Source organism: Mytilus galloprovincialis, chromosome 1 (genome assembly GCF_965363235.1).
Source record: "Mytilus galloprovincialis chromosome 1, xbMytGall1.hap1.1, whole genome shotgun sequence".
In the NCBI taxonomy this organism is placed as follows: Eukaryota; Metazoa; Mollusca; class Bivalvia; order Mytilida; family Mytilidae; genus Mytilus; species Mytilus galloprovincialis.
The window spans coordinates 35,074,055-35,090,552 of NC_134838.1; the positions used below are offsets into that span (position 1 = coordinate 35,074,055).

General features: G+C 31.6%; 1 protein-coding gene across 4 annotated transcripts; it reads left to right on the forward strand.

Moving 5' to 3' along the window:
• The first annotated feature begins 3,205 nt into the window (after positions 1-3,205).
• On the forward strand, positions 3,206-15,997 carry LOC143072676 (protein SLC31A2-like). 4 transcript variants are annotated; one of them, XM_076247748.1, is made up of 6 exons: positions 3,235-3,334; positions 7,910-7,960; positions 8,441-8,493; positions 11,739-11,808; positions 12,454-12,544; positions 14,407-15,997. In XM_076247748.1, the coding sequence occupies exons 3-6, from the start codon at positions 8,488-8,490 to the stop codon at positions 14,687-14,689; spliced, it is 450 nt and encodes a 149-aa protein (XP_076103863.1). In that variant the 5' UTR covers positions 3,235-3,334; positions 7,910-7,960; positions 8,441-8,487; the 3' UTR covers positions 14,690-15,997. The 4 variants fall into 4 exon arrangements, with proteins under 4 accessions (XP_076103876.1, XP_076103863.1, XP_076103883.1 ...); XM_076247756.1 differs by lacking the exon at positions 3,235-3,334 and adding an exon at positions 5,282-5,352; XM_076247761.1 differs by lacking the exon at positions 7,910-7,960 and having other exon boundaries at positions 3,206-3,334.
• Positions 15,998-16,498: the final 501 nt, after the last annotated feature.

The following is a 16,498-nucleotide window of genomic DNA, read 5'->3' on the forward strand; positions in this document are numbered from 1 at the left end:
AATCACATAAGCAACACGACGGGTGTTACATGTGGAGCAGGATCTGTTTATTCTTTAGTTTTCTATGTTGTGTCAGGTGTACTATTGTTTTTCTGTTTGTCTTTTTCATTTTTAGCCATGGCGTTGTAAGTTTGTTTTAGATTTATGAGTTTGACTGTCCCTTTGGTATCTTTCGTCCTTCTTTCATGTAACTTCCCAAAATAATTGCCGCAGTTCTTCTCAAATTAGCAAATAAAAAGCAAATTAAATGTTTGAATCTATATTGTAAGTCAAACTATCTGACTTTAGATTGTTGTTGTTAAGAAATTAACCCAGTATAACCAAGATATCCAAATTGGCATGGTTTGGTTAAGCGATTGACATGGTTAAGTTAAGAGTCTAGAAAATCGTCATGGTTTTGGTTACATTTGTCATGGTTTAGATCAAAATTAATACATCTTTATGGCACCTTAATATTGATAGTTTGTTTAAATACGGTTGTGAAAAATTAAAGTCACACAATTTACTAATTGACTAAAGAGGGAAAAAAGTCTTATGACCAAATCGGTGGACGTAAGCGGCAAAGGGACCGGGTAAATCGTACATTTATATATTTTTTTTACCCGCGTGACGCATTGCAGGGTCAATGGAAGTATTTGGCGTTTGTATTTTCGTCCGTCCGTCTGTGCGTTCATCCGTCCGTCTCACGTTACCATATTTGCCGGATTTTTTTTTATGAAACTTATGTTATATAGTGTTTTTTATAATAGTTTTGTTCAAAATTTCATTGTTTGCTCTCTTAAATGTACAATTCTTGACAGAATTTCACGGAACTTGCATCTTAGGTTTATATTAGCAATGTCTTGGACGAATTCAAAAATTAGTGCCGATCAATTAATTTTCATAGAGTGGTGTGTCTTAGAAATATAATTATTTTGAGAACTGCATTTTAGGCGCTCTCACATGTACAATTCATACCCAAATTTCATGAAAGTTGAATCATAGGTTGATATTAGCGATTTTTTTGACTGATTTGAAAATTAGTACCGAAAGATTATTATTTTACTATCTGCGGTCACACCTACCGGAATTTTTAGAATATAAAGTACATCTTTGCAAAGTATTACAAATATGTTGTTGTTACTGCTTAAAGCTAGTCTTATGCAAACAAGTTTTTTTCAATATGAATTTACTATAATTGCCAATAAAACACGTATCTAAGAAGTTTCAATGGATATGATGTTCGACATTCCATAATCAATTTTTCAACATTCGCATTTCGCAGTCAACATTCTATTTCAACATCGAACATTAGATTTTTTTCTAATATATACGTCATATTAAACTAAATGTTTTGATTTCTACCTGATATAAAGTGTTAGGTTTCAAGTTTTAGGAAGTTATTTAAAATAAACTATATTTAGATCGGAACAAAAGACCTATCCTATTCTTATTAACGAAAAAAATATCGATGTAAACTTCATCAAATACACGAGCTTATATGTTTCAAACTGTCATTCAATGAAATATCTGGGGCAGCAATGAAATTATAATGCAAGTTTATGTTGTCTCAACACCGAATGAGTCTTTATATGTAAATAAATTAGTAACACAGTGAATGACTCGTGTGGAGCATTGTGTGCTTATCCCTCTGAAGCACCTGATATCAGATCCGACTTTTGGTCAAGTTCGTGGTTCTCAATCTTTAGCATTTCATGAAGGTAACCGTTAATAATTCAGTGGTACCAAACGGTCAGTGACGTGTATCTGCCGTAACGTTAATGAAAGAAAATTAAGGATAGTCTAATGACATCATTTTTTTTATTCTCCATTCGGTATCGACTGCATCTTTTTTTGCAATTTCAACAGTATTTGCATGTTTATTGCACTACATTCTCTTTGTAACGTACGTTTTTCACACATTGATTCAGCTGTACCTGTTAAAGGACGAACGATTTCCTCTTGATTTTCTATTTTGTTTTACCCTAGCTCATCTTTGAATAAAAAACGAGATGAAATATAAGAGTCTGGGCTAAAGGTGAAAAACGAGAAATAGAAATTAAATACCAAAATGAACTGGAGCGTCTAGTTATATAATCATTGTCATAGGGCATGGCGTCCATTAGTAGTTATTAATGGGCATACGGTTTAAAAAAAAGAGTCTTGATTTTAGTTTTTGCATAATTTTTACCAAGTACTTAAAGATTTGTCGAGATAAGACAACATCAATTATATCTCTACAATTTTATGTTATCATTTAAGGGAGGGGTGTCTATTTCACATTATTCGAAGACAAAAAAAGAAGGAATAAATGCAACAAAAGACTGAGTACTTACAATTATTCATATACTTATTGATATGTACAATAACCTTCTTCATACCGTCATAACATTTTACCTTTGTACATACAGAACACATAAAGCAAAACGATAAAACAGCTCTGCAGCGATTAAAATGCAGCGAAAAATGTAGTATTTTTGTTTTTATATAAAAAAAAATATATCATTTCTGTGCACCTAAATGCATTTGAAAAATTTAACTTCACAGACACAACCCTTACAAGATAAATTTTTCGTTTATAGTAGAACGGCGGTTATGTATTACAATACAATAGGTACCAGGATTATCATTTAATACGCCAGACGCGAGTTTCGTCTACATAAGAAGCATCAGTGACGCTCAGATCAAAATAGTTATAAAGCCAAACAAGTACAAAGTACAAATTGCTAGGATATACAACCTGTGAGATTTTCACAGTACGAGAGTGTACAACGAGAATGAAAATGATAAAAACAGTTATTTAAATTGTTATTAACAAAACAGTTTTCGGTAAGACTTGAGAGATTTGTTTTGTGCATCTTATTTTTCTGTTAAACGATTAGACACGTTCTTTTTGAGTGAACTTATTTTTTAATACAAGCTCTTAACTGTCAAAATATGCATACACGCTCCTTTATTCTAAGGCAGGGATCAACAAACGTCAACTATTCAGTATTCATAAAATATCAGATGCTGGGCTGATGTTGTACAAATTATTTAATTGAGAATTAAAATTATGAATTACACGTTTATAACAAATTGTTGGTGTCAATGACCATTCCGAATTCTAATTGTGTCCAAAAATTATAACATTAGAAATACTTTGGTCTATTTTGTCTTTTTTTATAAGGGAAAAACCAGAAAATACTATTTGAATACCAAAATCAAACGGAGCGTTGAATTATATAATCCTTAGCATTGGGTATGGCGTCCATTAATATTTAAAATACTGGACATACAATTTATGAATATAAATAGATAGGATATGATTTTAGTTTAAGGCAAATATTTCCCAAATAGACTTAGCTGTTATCAGGTAAGTCAAACTAATATAATTATTCTACAACCTTATCTTACTATATAATGGGGTTCTGTGTCATATTAAAAAAAAAGAAAAAAACAAGAAGGAAGACACGCTACAAATGACTGCATATAATTATTGCATACATCTTACATCTTACATATAGTACACATTAAGTGCAAAAGGTTTATAACACTCGCAAGTTTTCAATAGATCTGCAAAACTATTTAAATGTAAATGTAACTTATAAAAAATGATTTTAATCAAACAAAAATGTAGTTCTTTTTTTCTTTCCGATTCATGTACTTTTAGCTATTATTGCTGTGCACTTTAATATATTTGTAAAATGTACATACGTAGACCCTTATAAAGCAAATATTTCGTTAATAGATGAACGGTGATTATGTATTACAAATTGCTAGAAACATCAGTATGTGAGATGTTTGAAATGTGAGATTTTACAATGAGAATGATTTTGATATAAACTGAGACTTTTTATTTAGAAATAAAATTTTCGTACAACTAGAGTAAGATTTTTGTGCATATTATTTATCTATTTAACGATTAAACACGTTCTTATCTAGTGAACTGATTTTTAAAAAAACATCTTAACTTTCAAAATATGCAGATAATGGTTTTATTCTACGTCGGAGTAAAAAATCAAATATTTAATCAACAACTTTTTGACTTAGTACAGGCGGGTAAGACTTAAAGCTTAGCTATAGCTAACCAAAATGACTCCTAAATTTTAAAACAGACACTTCAGGTTGTTTTTCTTCATTTTCTAGCATTTTGATTGAAACTGCTGATAGTGACCGATTGTATTCATGGATTATCACAAGCTCGATAGTCCATGCTTCAAAACCGACATACTATTTTGCATTCATGTCTTTAATTATCAATTGATCAATTAAAAATCATCAAGGAACTATACCCTTTCTCTTAATGTTTTTCCTGATCACTTTCGAGAATTGAAGTATATATACATCCTTTGCTTTGAAAACGTGTTAGAAAATTTGCTAGGGTTCTGACGAAACTATAGCAGATAGAGAGAAACTGAGTATGTAGTCAGTAATTATCGTCACATTATATAACTAGTTATCAAAGGTACCAGGATTATCATTCAGTACGCCAATAGCAATTGTTAAAAGCGTATAACGTCATATAGATCACCATATAAATATTGCAGACTAGTTTTTTTTTCAAATTAAGTGTCATTTAACCATTGAAAAAACACAATCGTCCTATGTAAGACATTATCTAGCTTTAAGTTATTTGCGTAATATTTGAACATATGTTCAAAAATATCACGGATCTATATATATAACGATAAATCAATGCAGCAGTTTCCTAATGGAACTGGGTCAAGCCTATTTTTCTTTATATTTTGATCCAATCTAAATAAAGTTTGTAAAAAGTTATCATGCAGAATTTAGTTGGCCTCTTTTTGTTTTAATAGGTTTGTTTTTCTGTCTTCTGTAATGACGTTATCATTTTGCAATACTAATTCTATTCTCATGTTTCACTCAGGTACTGTGTCTACTGCATCAGCTTTTTTTTATACGTGCTAAGACACATTGGTTCACTGGCTAATAGTCATGGAGACGGCCGGACGTACAATTTCATCTAGATTTTATTTTTAGATTTATCCTAGTCTACTTTTGAATTTAAAATGATGAAATATATGATGCTGTTGTCTAAATATTTTATTGAGAATGATATAATTCTATATTAAACGATTGTTATTTTGAGTGCCAGTGACTTTTTTTTATGAATTTTAAAGATGTCCCTAAACCATAACATTAAAATATACTTTGGACTATTTTTTCTATTCTAAGGGGGAAATATGATGAAATACTTTTTAAATACCAAAAATCAATTGGAGCGTTAAGTTATATAATCCTTATCATAGAGTAAGGCGTACATTAGAAGCTTTTAATGTACAAAATTGATTTATGAATAAAAAAAGTAAAATAGAGTCTTTATCTCAGTTTTGGGGGAAATAATTTCATAGTAGACAAAACTTTCATCTGGTAAGACAAACCAAATATACCTCTATAACCGTATCTGTTTATTTTAAGAGCTTTCTATTTCACATTTTTAGAAATAAAGAAAAAAAATAGTAGGAAAAAATGCAATAAAAGACTGCACGCTATTCACATACTAACTGATATGTACAATAACCCTCTTCATACCGTAATTTTACCATCGTACATATGGTACACATGACGTTATGAAGTTTTTTTCAACAGTCATGCATTATCATTTAGATGTAATTTATCAAGGATTTTTATTTAACATTTTTTAAAATAAAACAATGAATGTGGGTCATATGAAAGAGTAAAGATATTGCTTAGTTTTCCATGTCTTTATCTACGTAAAAATGTGACGAATGCGTTTGATAAGGGACTTCCCGTTTTGGAATTTTCCTCGGAGTTCAGTTTTTTCTTTGTTATGATTTAACGTTTTAATTGAGTGATTGATATATGCTTTACTCCGCCTTACAATAAAAGGGCTTGTATGCATATTTTGACAGTAAAGACGGTGTTTTAAAACAATACACTTAGTAAGAACGTGTCTAATCGTTAAACAGATAAATATGATGCATACAGTACTGTCTCTAGTCAATGCTCTTCAACTTTTGACATGTTTGGCTTTCTAACTATTTGGATCTAAACGTCACTGATGAGTTTTATATAGAAGAAATACGTGTCTGGTGTGTCAAATTACAAGCCTGCATGGTAACCTTTGATAACTATTAACACCACTGGGTCGTTGCTACTACTGGTTGACGTTTCATCCCCGATGGTATCACCATCCTAGTAGTCAGCACTTCGGTGTTTACATGAATATCAATTATGTGGTCATTTTTATAAATTAAATAAAACTGTTTGCAAAAGTACGAATTATTCGAAATACTGAATATTTTCTTTTCCCAAGCATAAATTACTTAAGCCGTATTTGGCGCATCTTTTTGTGGAATTTTGGGTCCTCGATTCTCTTCAACTTTATACTTGTTTGGCTTTCTAACTATGTTGATCTGAGTCGCACTGTTTAGTCTTGTGTAGACGAAACACGCGTCTGATGTATCAAACCAGGTATCTTTGATAACTATTTACACATCTAGGTCGATGCCACTGCTGGTGGGCGTTTCGTCCTCGAGGATACCACAATTAACCGTTAGATTAACCGTTTTTGTACACTTTTTTTTTTAAATTTTGGGTCCTCAATGCTCTTCAACGTTATACTTGTTTGCCTTTCTAACTATTTTAATCGGAGCGTCATTGATGAGTCTTATGAAGTCGAAACGCGCATCTGGCGATTCAAATTATAAACCTGGTACCTAACTGTCTAGTCATACAAAATACTGGTTTCTAAATAAGTATTCTCATTTTTTTTTTCAATTTCATTCTCTGTTAGAAAAGAAATTCCTTACATTGAAACGCTCACGGGATGGATATCCTATTTTTGAATAGACTGCAATAACTCGCAGTTATTACCGAACAGGCATTTATCATATTGCATTCATTGACATGTAATATATTGGTCGGTAGTAATGAATAAAAGCATCAATGTCAAACGACTGATGTTCTTAAAGAGTTTTCACGATGTTTGCTTCAAATTCTAGAATTTCGATTGAGACTGCTGTTAGTAGACCACTTGCATCCAAGCGTACCACTAACTGAAAAGTTCCTGATTCAACATTGACATAATGTATTACATTCCTTTCTTAAATTATCAATAATTGTTAAGAAGCTATGGTTTGAACTACTTTAAGTAAATGAATCCTTGATTGGATTTATTTTTTCTCACAAGGTTCTTCCTGCTCATATAGCTCCTCATGTATAACAGTATGCATACGCATTAACAATTTTGGGTTTTGAAGGCCTATTGTTTTTTGACGAAACTTATAAAAACAGAGAGATATTGTTCATAAATATGATCAGAAAACAAGATCTACAAATAAGTCGAAATAAAAGAACTCATTGATGAACTCCTTATGTTATAGCCCTAAGATATTGATTCAAACCAATTTACATGTTTTTACTTTTATTATCTTTAAAACTTTTATGGAGAAACTGAATTCTGAACAAAAAAAATGGTCATCAATACAGTGTCATCATAATATAATACAAGTCGAAATTAACGATAAAACTTGTCAATACATGTAGTAGCCTTATTCACAATTTTAACATTTTTCTTTGTTTTGCCTTTATTCAGCAAAACAATACCATGCAAAACAGCAGAAACTGACAACAAACACAATTTAATATCTTGTTATTGATATCAATATATGAGCAACATCTTTACTAAAAAAAAAAAAAAATTGTACAAAATGTACTTTACGAAGATATTAAGAGTATACATTGTCTCTTTGGGTAACGCTGTTGCTCCTATACCGTTTCACCATAATATGTACAATTTTATTTTAGGCCAAATACGTCGATATGGACATGTTTGTAGCGTCATAGCTATATCATCAGTGACCTTTTAGCGCTTAGTGTCCAGATTATATTAACATGTTCATTTATTATTACATTCAAATAATTTTGAAAGAAATTCTATAAGTTTACAATTTTGCATTTTCAGGGACCAAATAATGACTTTAATTGTGCCTTCTCCTTTATGGAAAAATGCCAGGTGAGCAATTCATGCTCTCTAGGGCATTTAATTTCTCAATAGACAAGCTGTTGGTTGTTAACAAATCTTTGCCTTTCCTGTTGCATTATCTAATAACAAATTCGTTGGATGCAGTTTTGGCAATACATGTCATTGAAGATTTGAAACGAAAGGAGATGTGGATTACATATCAAGTTCGACAGAAAAACACAAATTATGTACAACCTATCTATTTAATAGATACTCAAGTCGTGCGACGAATTATAATCTTTCATAGAAAATAAAAAGTGAATAAATTAAGCATAAATGATGTTTTGTTTTAAACGTTTGAGTTTTTATCGGATCAAATTGATAACATATTTACGCTATCAGAAGAGTGTTTATGCATGCAGCAAAACTAAATTTGATTGGTTGAATTATTTGACCAATATTATTATTTTTTCTATATATCATAAAAACATCATTTGTTTTCGTTCTTCATGTTCATGTTTTTTTTCTCAGATGACACAGTAACTGAACAAGAAAAGAAATAAAATTAAGACATCAAAATGATGGTATGTGGATATACCAATAAGTTAATCTTTCTTGCGTTTCAGTGATTTTTTATTTTATCAAAAGTGACGTATTGTCATGTTTACTATTAGACACTGCTATAATAAAAGGATTTAAAGAGACTATGTCACTCACCCACATCTTCAACTGTGACCTCTTTTCTATAAAGAGTTATCTGACAATTTCAGTATATTTGTTCATCTTGTATCCGTTTTCATTCTGTAGTTAGTCACCACTTCGGTTTTATCATGTATATCTATTATATAGTCATTTTATAAAAATTTAATGTTCTTATCCCAGGAAGAAAACCCTAGCCGTATTAGGCACAACTTTTTGAAACTTTTGGTCCTCAATGCTCTTCAACTTTGTACTTGTTTGGCTTTCGAAATTTTTTCATCAGAGCGTCACTGTTTAGTCTGTTTAGACATTGCCATAAAAGCGGGAGGTTTGGCATACCATAAAACCAAGTTCATCCCCACCACTTTTTTCTTAAAATGTCCTGTACGAAGTCAGAAAAATGATCATTGTTATATTATAGTTCGTTTCTGTGTGTGTTACATTTTAATGTTGTGTTTCTGTTGTGTCGTAGTTTTCTTATATTTGATGTGTTTCCCTCAGTTTAAGTTTATAACCCGGAATTTTTTTTCTCAATCGATTTATGAATTTCGAACAGCGGTATATACTACTGTTGCTTTTATTTGTCTGACTGATACTTTTGGCTATTTAATTTTCTACAAGTCTATCATCAGACACAAGATTCCAGACAAAAGGCAAAAATGCTGATTTGACAAGATTTACCAAAAAGTGAAATGACTGAAACTGTCTTATGACTCGTTATTGGAGTTATTGATCTGTTAAGACTACTTTTCTGCGATTGCAGTGTTGTCTATTTCTGCAAAAGAATACAATCATGTGAACTTTCATACACATATGTATACATCGGCACTAAGCAATCGGTTGATTCAATGGAAAAACTGTTAAGTCCACCACTTTTTATTTTACTTCAAAACGCAAAGTTTAAATGCATTTAACAAAAAAAAATATGTTAATTTAAAGCGCCAGAAATGAATTTTTTTAATAATGGTGAAGGACATTGTTTGATTTTCGAATGTCACGAAAAACTTATCCTCAATAGCAATCCATGACAAAAATACTAGGTTTCACGCATGGGAAACTAGAACAAATGATAAAATGATGTCTAAACTAGAAAAGAGGGACGTAAGATAGCAGAGGGACAGTCAAACTCATAAATCGAAAATAAACTGACAAGGCCATGGCCAAATGGAAAGGACAAAAAGACAAACAATAGTACACATGACACGACATAGAAAACTAAAGAATAAACAACACGAACCCCACAAAAAATAGGGGTGATCTCAGGTGCTCCGGAAGGGTAAACAGATCCTGCTCCACATGTGGCACCCGTCGTGTTGCTTATGAGATAACAAATCCGGTAAATAGTCTAATTAGGTAGGTCACATTCATAAAAGGGAAGGGGATTGTAGTTACGACGTACGGACCATATCCGATATCATTTGTGAAACAGTTATTCCATAACGGTCAACCAACTCGTGATGGCGTCCGTAAAATTTACGAAGTGATGAATTCAACTTCACCATTTAGAACTCTTGATTTAATAGCTTCCTTGTCAGCAACAACCCTCTATCAAGAAAATCATGATAGGAAATGCAAGCACGGGAATATCGTATCAATTGGGAGATATATACCCCGTATGCAGGTGCTGCTTGAATGTTGCTACTTAGAAATGGAAGGTTCACAATTGGAAAGCTGAAACCATCTCTTTTGTCATAAAGTTTTGTTTTCAATCGACTCTCATTGTCAATTTCTAGATGTAAGTCAAGATATGAGGCCGACTTAACTGTATCTGTTGTATCCTTTATCTCTAGTTCAATGGGATAGATGAGTTCGACATAGTCACCAACTTTTGAATTATTTCGTGAAAGAACATCATCTATATAGCGGAAAGTAGAGTTAAAGGATATTGCAAACTTGTTATCTTTCTTCCTAAGAAGTTCCTGTATGAAGTCAGCCTCATAATAATAAGAAACAAGGCGGCAAGAAGAGGGGCACAATTCGTTCCCATTGGAATGCCGATGGCCTGTTGAAAAAAACACATTCTCCTAACGTAACAAATATGTTGTCAATCAAGAAATGAAGCATCTTGATAATGTTAGTTTCAGAGAATTTTTTGTTTGAGTCAGAGTAGTCCTTTACAAAGAAGGATTTATCCCTTCCTAAGACAAGATAATTGTATCTTCGTTGGTCATTCTTTTTTATGAAACAAAGCAATATCAACTCTTTCAATTTGTCTTTTAGTTTAGAATGTGGAATACTTGTATAAAGTGTAGAAAAGTCAAATGTTTTAATACTATTACAAGATGAAAGAGAGTTAGATTGTATGTACTCTAAAAGATCTTTAGAATTTTCTAGTATCCACATCTGATTCACGCCATCTCTAGAATAGGCAGTTTCAAAATAACTTTGAAGCCCGTCTTTGATTGCTGATAAAATAGATGTTAATAATTTATAAAGAGGTTTCGTGGAGCACTTGGAAGACCCAGCAATATAACGTGGTTTGTAAGGACACTTATGCAGTTTATGTATCCAATACAGTGATGGAAGATCCAGTTCATCATCTTTGGTTGAAATTCCAAAGGAACATAGAACAGACCTATGATTATCCAGGATGTGTAGGTGTTGACATGAATATCAATTATATAATCATTTGATAGATTTGCTGCTTGCAAAGTATGAGTTATTCGAAGTACTAAGGATTTTCTTATCCCAGGCAAAGGTTACCTTAGACGTATTTTGAACAAATTTTTGGAATTGTTGGTCCTCAATGCTTTTCAATTATGTACTTGTTTTTGGCTTTCTAGCTTCTTTGATCAGACCGTCTCTGGTGAGTCTTATGTAGACGAAACGCGTCTGGCTTATCAAATCTTAAACATGGTACCTTTGATATGTGTAAAATCTCATTCGCTGAATAATGTTAAGACTGCATGGGAGTTTACATGACACAACAAAATAAATAAGATTCACTGAGAAAAAATGATTCAAATCCATTCAAAAACAGGTAAAGCACATTTTCAATCTGTGTGCATAGTTAGGTAATAGTTGTTTTGCTGACATAAAGATTCAGTTAAAAGTGAATTATAATACGTGTAGTTTGAATTGAAACGTTGATAAATGTTTTTTTTTTTTATTTAAATTAAATTTATTGCAGAATAAAGTGCTGACCACATACACTACCTCGAACTTTTTATTCTTACAATGGAAAACTGACGACCATATCGGTAAGTTATATTCACATATTAGACTGATTCATACATTCAAAATACATTGGTTCAAAAAATTACTCTAATTCAGTTATCTATGGCATGACACTCTCCTTTTTAACAAAAAAGTCAAAGATTGACAATAAGTTGACGAAAAGTCGAGCTATCTTATATATATTTGTTATTTTATACTAGATACACTCAACAGAAAGTCCAAGTGCATTTTTCTTTCGCTGAACCATTTGGTTAAAACGTGATGGTTTACGAGTCATGCTTTTAATAGAAGACAACTACCTACTTCAACTGACAAGAATCATAATGTTTTTATTTTTTAAAGATAAATATGAGAAGAGATTGTATGCTTGCTAATGAGACAACTCTCCATTCAAGTCAAAATTTGTAAAAGTAAACCATTATATATATAGGTTAAAGTACGGTCCTTTACACGGAGCATTGCCTCACACCGAACAGCAATCTATAAAGCGCAACATAAAATGACTATTGTAAAACCATTCAAACAGGACAACCAACGGTCTAGTTTATATAAAAAAAAACGAGAAACAAGAAACACTTATGAACCACATCAACAAACGACAACCACTGAACATCAGGTTCCATATATTATTACTAGTATTGATCAATAATTACAGTGTTTTACATTAGGTTTGGTCGTAGGAATGATAACAACTGTCGTTTTGGGCGTTTTATTCGAGAGTCTACACTTAATCGAATCAAAACTACAAAAAGGAGAAACGTAGGTATTAAGTAATATTGTGTAGTATTCTAGAGTAAAAAGTTATCAACTCTCGCACTTTTCCTTAAAGGTCTTGCATGTCATTTTTACCATCAACTTGCTGTCGTCTGTATTCCGACAACATTTGAAATAACTGATGAGGCCAATTATTTAAAAGAAAAAATCACCAAACCTGCCCATTGAGTTACTTGCAAACGATATGTCTTAATAAGAGCCATTATTTGGACCTTGAAATTGTAGAGTTGTAAGATAATTCGTACAGCATCTTTCCATAACTAGTTGTCTTCACTTCTCACTCGCCTGACATGTCTAATATAAATTTATTCTAGTACCGGACTATTTACCGTCCCTTTCCTCTCACATTATCTACCTAGCTAAAAGCCATACTTGTCAAGGAATTGATTACTATCAATTATCTCTCTTCTTGAGAGTTCGCATCGAATGTGCGAGGTCATGGGTTGGAACACTTTTTTTTCAAATCGGACTTAAACCAAATAAAAAATTAATATTCAGATCAATTGATGTCTGTAATTCAGTGGATATATGAAAATATCAGGCAAAGATCTACACACATTTTTTTTCTATTTTTGTTGATACATAGAATTTAAAGTCCAATACAAAAGTAAACAGATGTGATATGTATAATTGCAAATGGGACGACAAAGGAAAACAAAGGACGAGGAAGTCATGTTCGTCCTTTAATAAAGACATCATAAACGCAGACTTAAAAATGCATATTTTTGGACAAGGTCAGAATAAAAATATCATCAAATTGTCTATTGTTGTGTATCACAACATATCTAGGTTTTCTTTAATCTAACTACAGCCTATTAACGTAAGTATACAACATGATAAAAATCCTACGACAGTGTTAAGTTTATTCAAGTGATCAATCAGTTTACACAGTTCGTATATAAATCTACCTTCTCTTTAAGCAACATAATCGTAAAAATAAGAATGCGATATCTCTTCTTCTGTAATAATGATCTACAGATACAGAAATTTTCAAACCAAATGGGGGTTTTTCAATGAAGTAATTGAATAATAATAATATAAGAGTTTAAAGTAATTTGTGGTCAGGAAATCCATAATAATAAATCAGACCCAAAGATCACTTATTTTGATATCTATAATATCGGTACAGTAAAGATCAAGAGGAAGGGTTTGGGGAATATACACACAGTAGAAAGGAACTAAAGGAAAATCACAATAGAAAGGAACCAACGGAAAATCACTATAAAAAAGGAAAGTTAACAATCTGAAACTGAAAATCCTATTTTTGTCGTAAATGCCGTTTTAAGGAGTTACTAAGGAAACTGAAATATTCAAATATAGAAAAAGACAACATTTGGATAAAAAATACTTGGTAAAGATCTATTAATCGAATGTTAAAATAAAAGGCTTTGAATGCCCAGTGGTCTAATAAACTCATATATTTGGCCCAGTGGTCTAATAAACTCATATATTGTAATGAGGTCGTGGGTTTCGAATCACCTAACTGACATGTGCGTTCTACGCCGATCTTAATTGACTAGGTTGTCAGTTTTCCTTCCAGAGATCGATGGTTCAGTCCGGCTTTCTATATCCAAAAACAACTGGCAACTACAAAATAGATAGTAGTGCTGAAATGGGCGTTAATAACTAAAAAAAATAAAAAAATATCCTTAATAACTAGTTAACTTGCTAGGGAGAACGTTGCAAAAAAAAAAAAAAACCTTTACAGAGTGGCAAGTACATAGTCTAGTCATAGATTACATCTATGGTCTAGTCTAACTAGCTTTAAATCTGAATACAATTTTCGTATAGCGATGTGTTGTTTTTACTTTTAGTTATTAGCATTATATCTTTTTTTATTTTTCTAGGTCAGACAGCAAAAGAACTGTTAAAATGGCAAAGTGTGCATTTGTGGGTAAAAGAACAGCTATTCATATGACTCGCGTTGTATTGGGATACGTTCTGATGTTATGTGTAATGATAATGAATGTCTGGATTATTGGTTCTGTCGTTCTGGGATATGCCATTGGATATTTTCTGTTCCGTCCCTGGACATATACAAGAAATTCAACACGTAGTTCTAAATCAAAGATACACAACGGGCTAACTGAACAATCTGATAAGCTTCTTACGAAGGAGTCAGATGTTTAAAAGCAATGACTAATCATATTTTATTTTTATTAAACAACCATAATGTCAGAATGTACACCGGTTTCATCTGGTTTGTTTCACATAGATTTCATTTATGAAAACAACAGATAATAACATAACCGATTGTATAATCATTGATTTAAATGATTACGGTTGCATGAGGTGGTACTCTTATTTATTTATTTAAAGTATTCTTGACATTGTACCATTGTTATACGTGGGATACTATTTTCGTGGTTTTCCATGTTTATCTGGGCGTCATCAAAGTACAAATTGTTTTTACAGGCCTGTGTACGGAGTTAGTCAAAACAGCAATATAAAGTATACATGTACAATTCAATATGCGTCTATATTTGTTTTATTAATGTTAAAAGTGACGTGTTTCTTTTTTAAATTACATTAGTTTTGTGTTTATCGAGAACCAACGCCATCAGTTCTGTCAAAAAAATGGTACAAGGTCCAACCATTTGAACATGTTTTACACCCATTTCGATAAAGTTGGTAACATTAAAATTGGAAACAGTTTACCGTGTTGTATATTATTGAAGTCCGTATTTTACTTAAGACTCTCATCATGATACATTTAAAAAAAAAATTAAGTGTTTAATGAAAACTGTAAATATAGAATTCGAATATTTCTGATTATTTAAATGCTTCAATCAGTCGTATATCAATATAAATAGTACCAATTTTATAATAGTATGACATATTTTTAATTGTTTGTGGTAAATGGCATGCAGGGGAGAACCATTTAACCCTGAAAGGGTGCATGTGGACTTTCTTTTTATAAAAAAAATATATCCTGGTTTACAACATTGAAGAACAAAATATTTTGATCATGGAGATAGAAAACAAATTCTGATTGGGATTATTTGTCATTGAATTCTAGATTATGTTCTTAAATTCTGTTCGCGATTTGAACTACAGCCCGCTTACATGATCCGAAAGAAAAAAAAACACTTTCAGAATGAAAAAAAGCAATACCTCCCCCTTCAAAGTTAAGTGGTTGTTCCCTTGGTACAGTACATGTCATCATAACTTTACAGAAGAGTTGAGTATTTCATCACGGATATTATTAAAGTTATATTTAGATTCCACAGTGACTAGTATAGACTTAGATGGTTCCTTGGTAAATTTTTACCATTGTTTTCTTAAATAGAAGGGAAATAAAACAGAGAGAGACTGTGGAGCAGGAGTCGGGAAATCAAATTTTCAACGGATTGTTGAGCATCCTTATATATTGTTATTTTAACTTAAAATGTTACCTTGTTATGTGATGATTTTAGTAATACAATATTGAACTATAAATCGACTTCGTGTCTGTTTTTAATTAAAAAGGATTTCAAGACAACTCCAGGAGTCCAAAAATATTGTCGTATATAACTTCTACTAGTATTTGAAATCAGGAGTTTTTACACAGAAGCGCTACTAGTTATCAAAATATGACTATTTTTTGTACATCTGTCTTCTAAACAGGCGAAAAGCACGATACCCAAGCGACCATAAACGTTTTTTCGGTTACAATACTAGTATATGATTTATAATTGATTTTGTTTTCTGTTTACTTTTCTATTCTTCTCGCTTCATCAGTTTTTTTTACTGTATGAAATTTGTAAAGGTTATAATTTTATTTATTTATTTCATCTTGTTGATAACCTTGATTTTATTCATCATGTGGGCGATCAAGAGATGGGAATCCATTCATCATACGTCAAAACTAATGAAAAAGTCTACATGACCCTTTTCAAGGTTATCTATAGACTTAAATTTGTTAAAAACTCAAGATTATAAATGAGATGTAAAGATATA

Bases quoted from the DNA above. Each gene is read 5' to 3' on its own strand.
- LOC143072676 (XM_076247761.1), top strand. The intron at 11,809-12,453 runs GTAAGTTATATT...GTTTTACATTAG, and splicing joins GAAAACTGACGACCATATCG to GTTTGGTCGTAGGAATGATA. The intron at 12,545-14,406 runs GTAGGTATTAAG...TTATTTTTCTAG, and splicing joins AAACTACAAAAAGGAGAAAC to GTCAGACAGCAAAAGAACTG.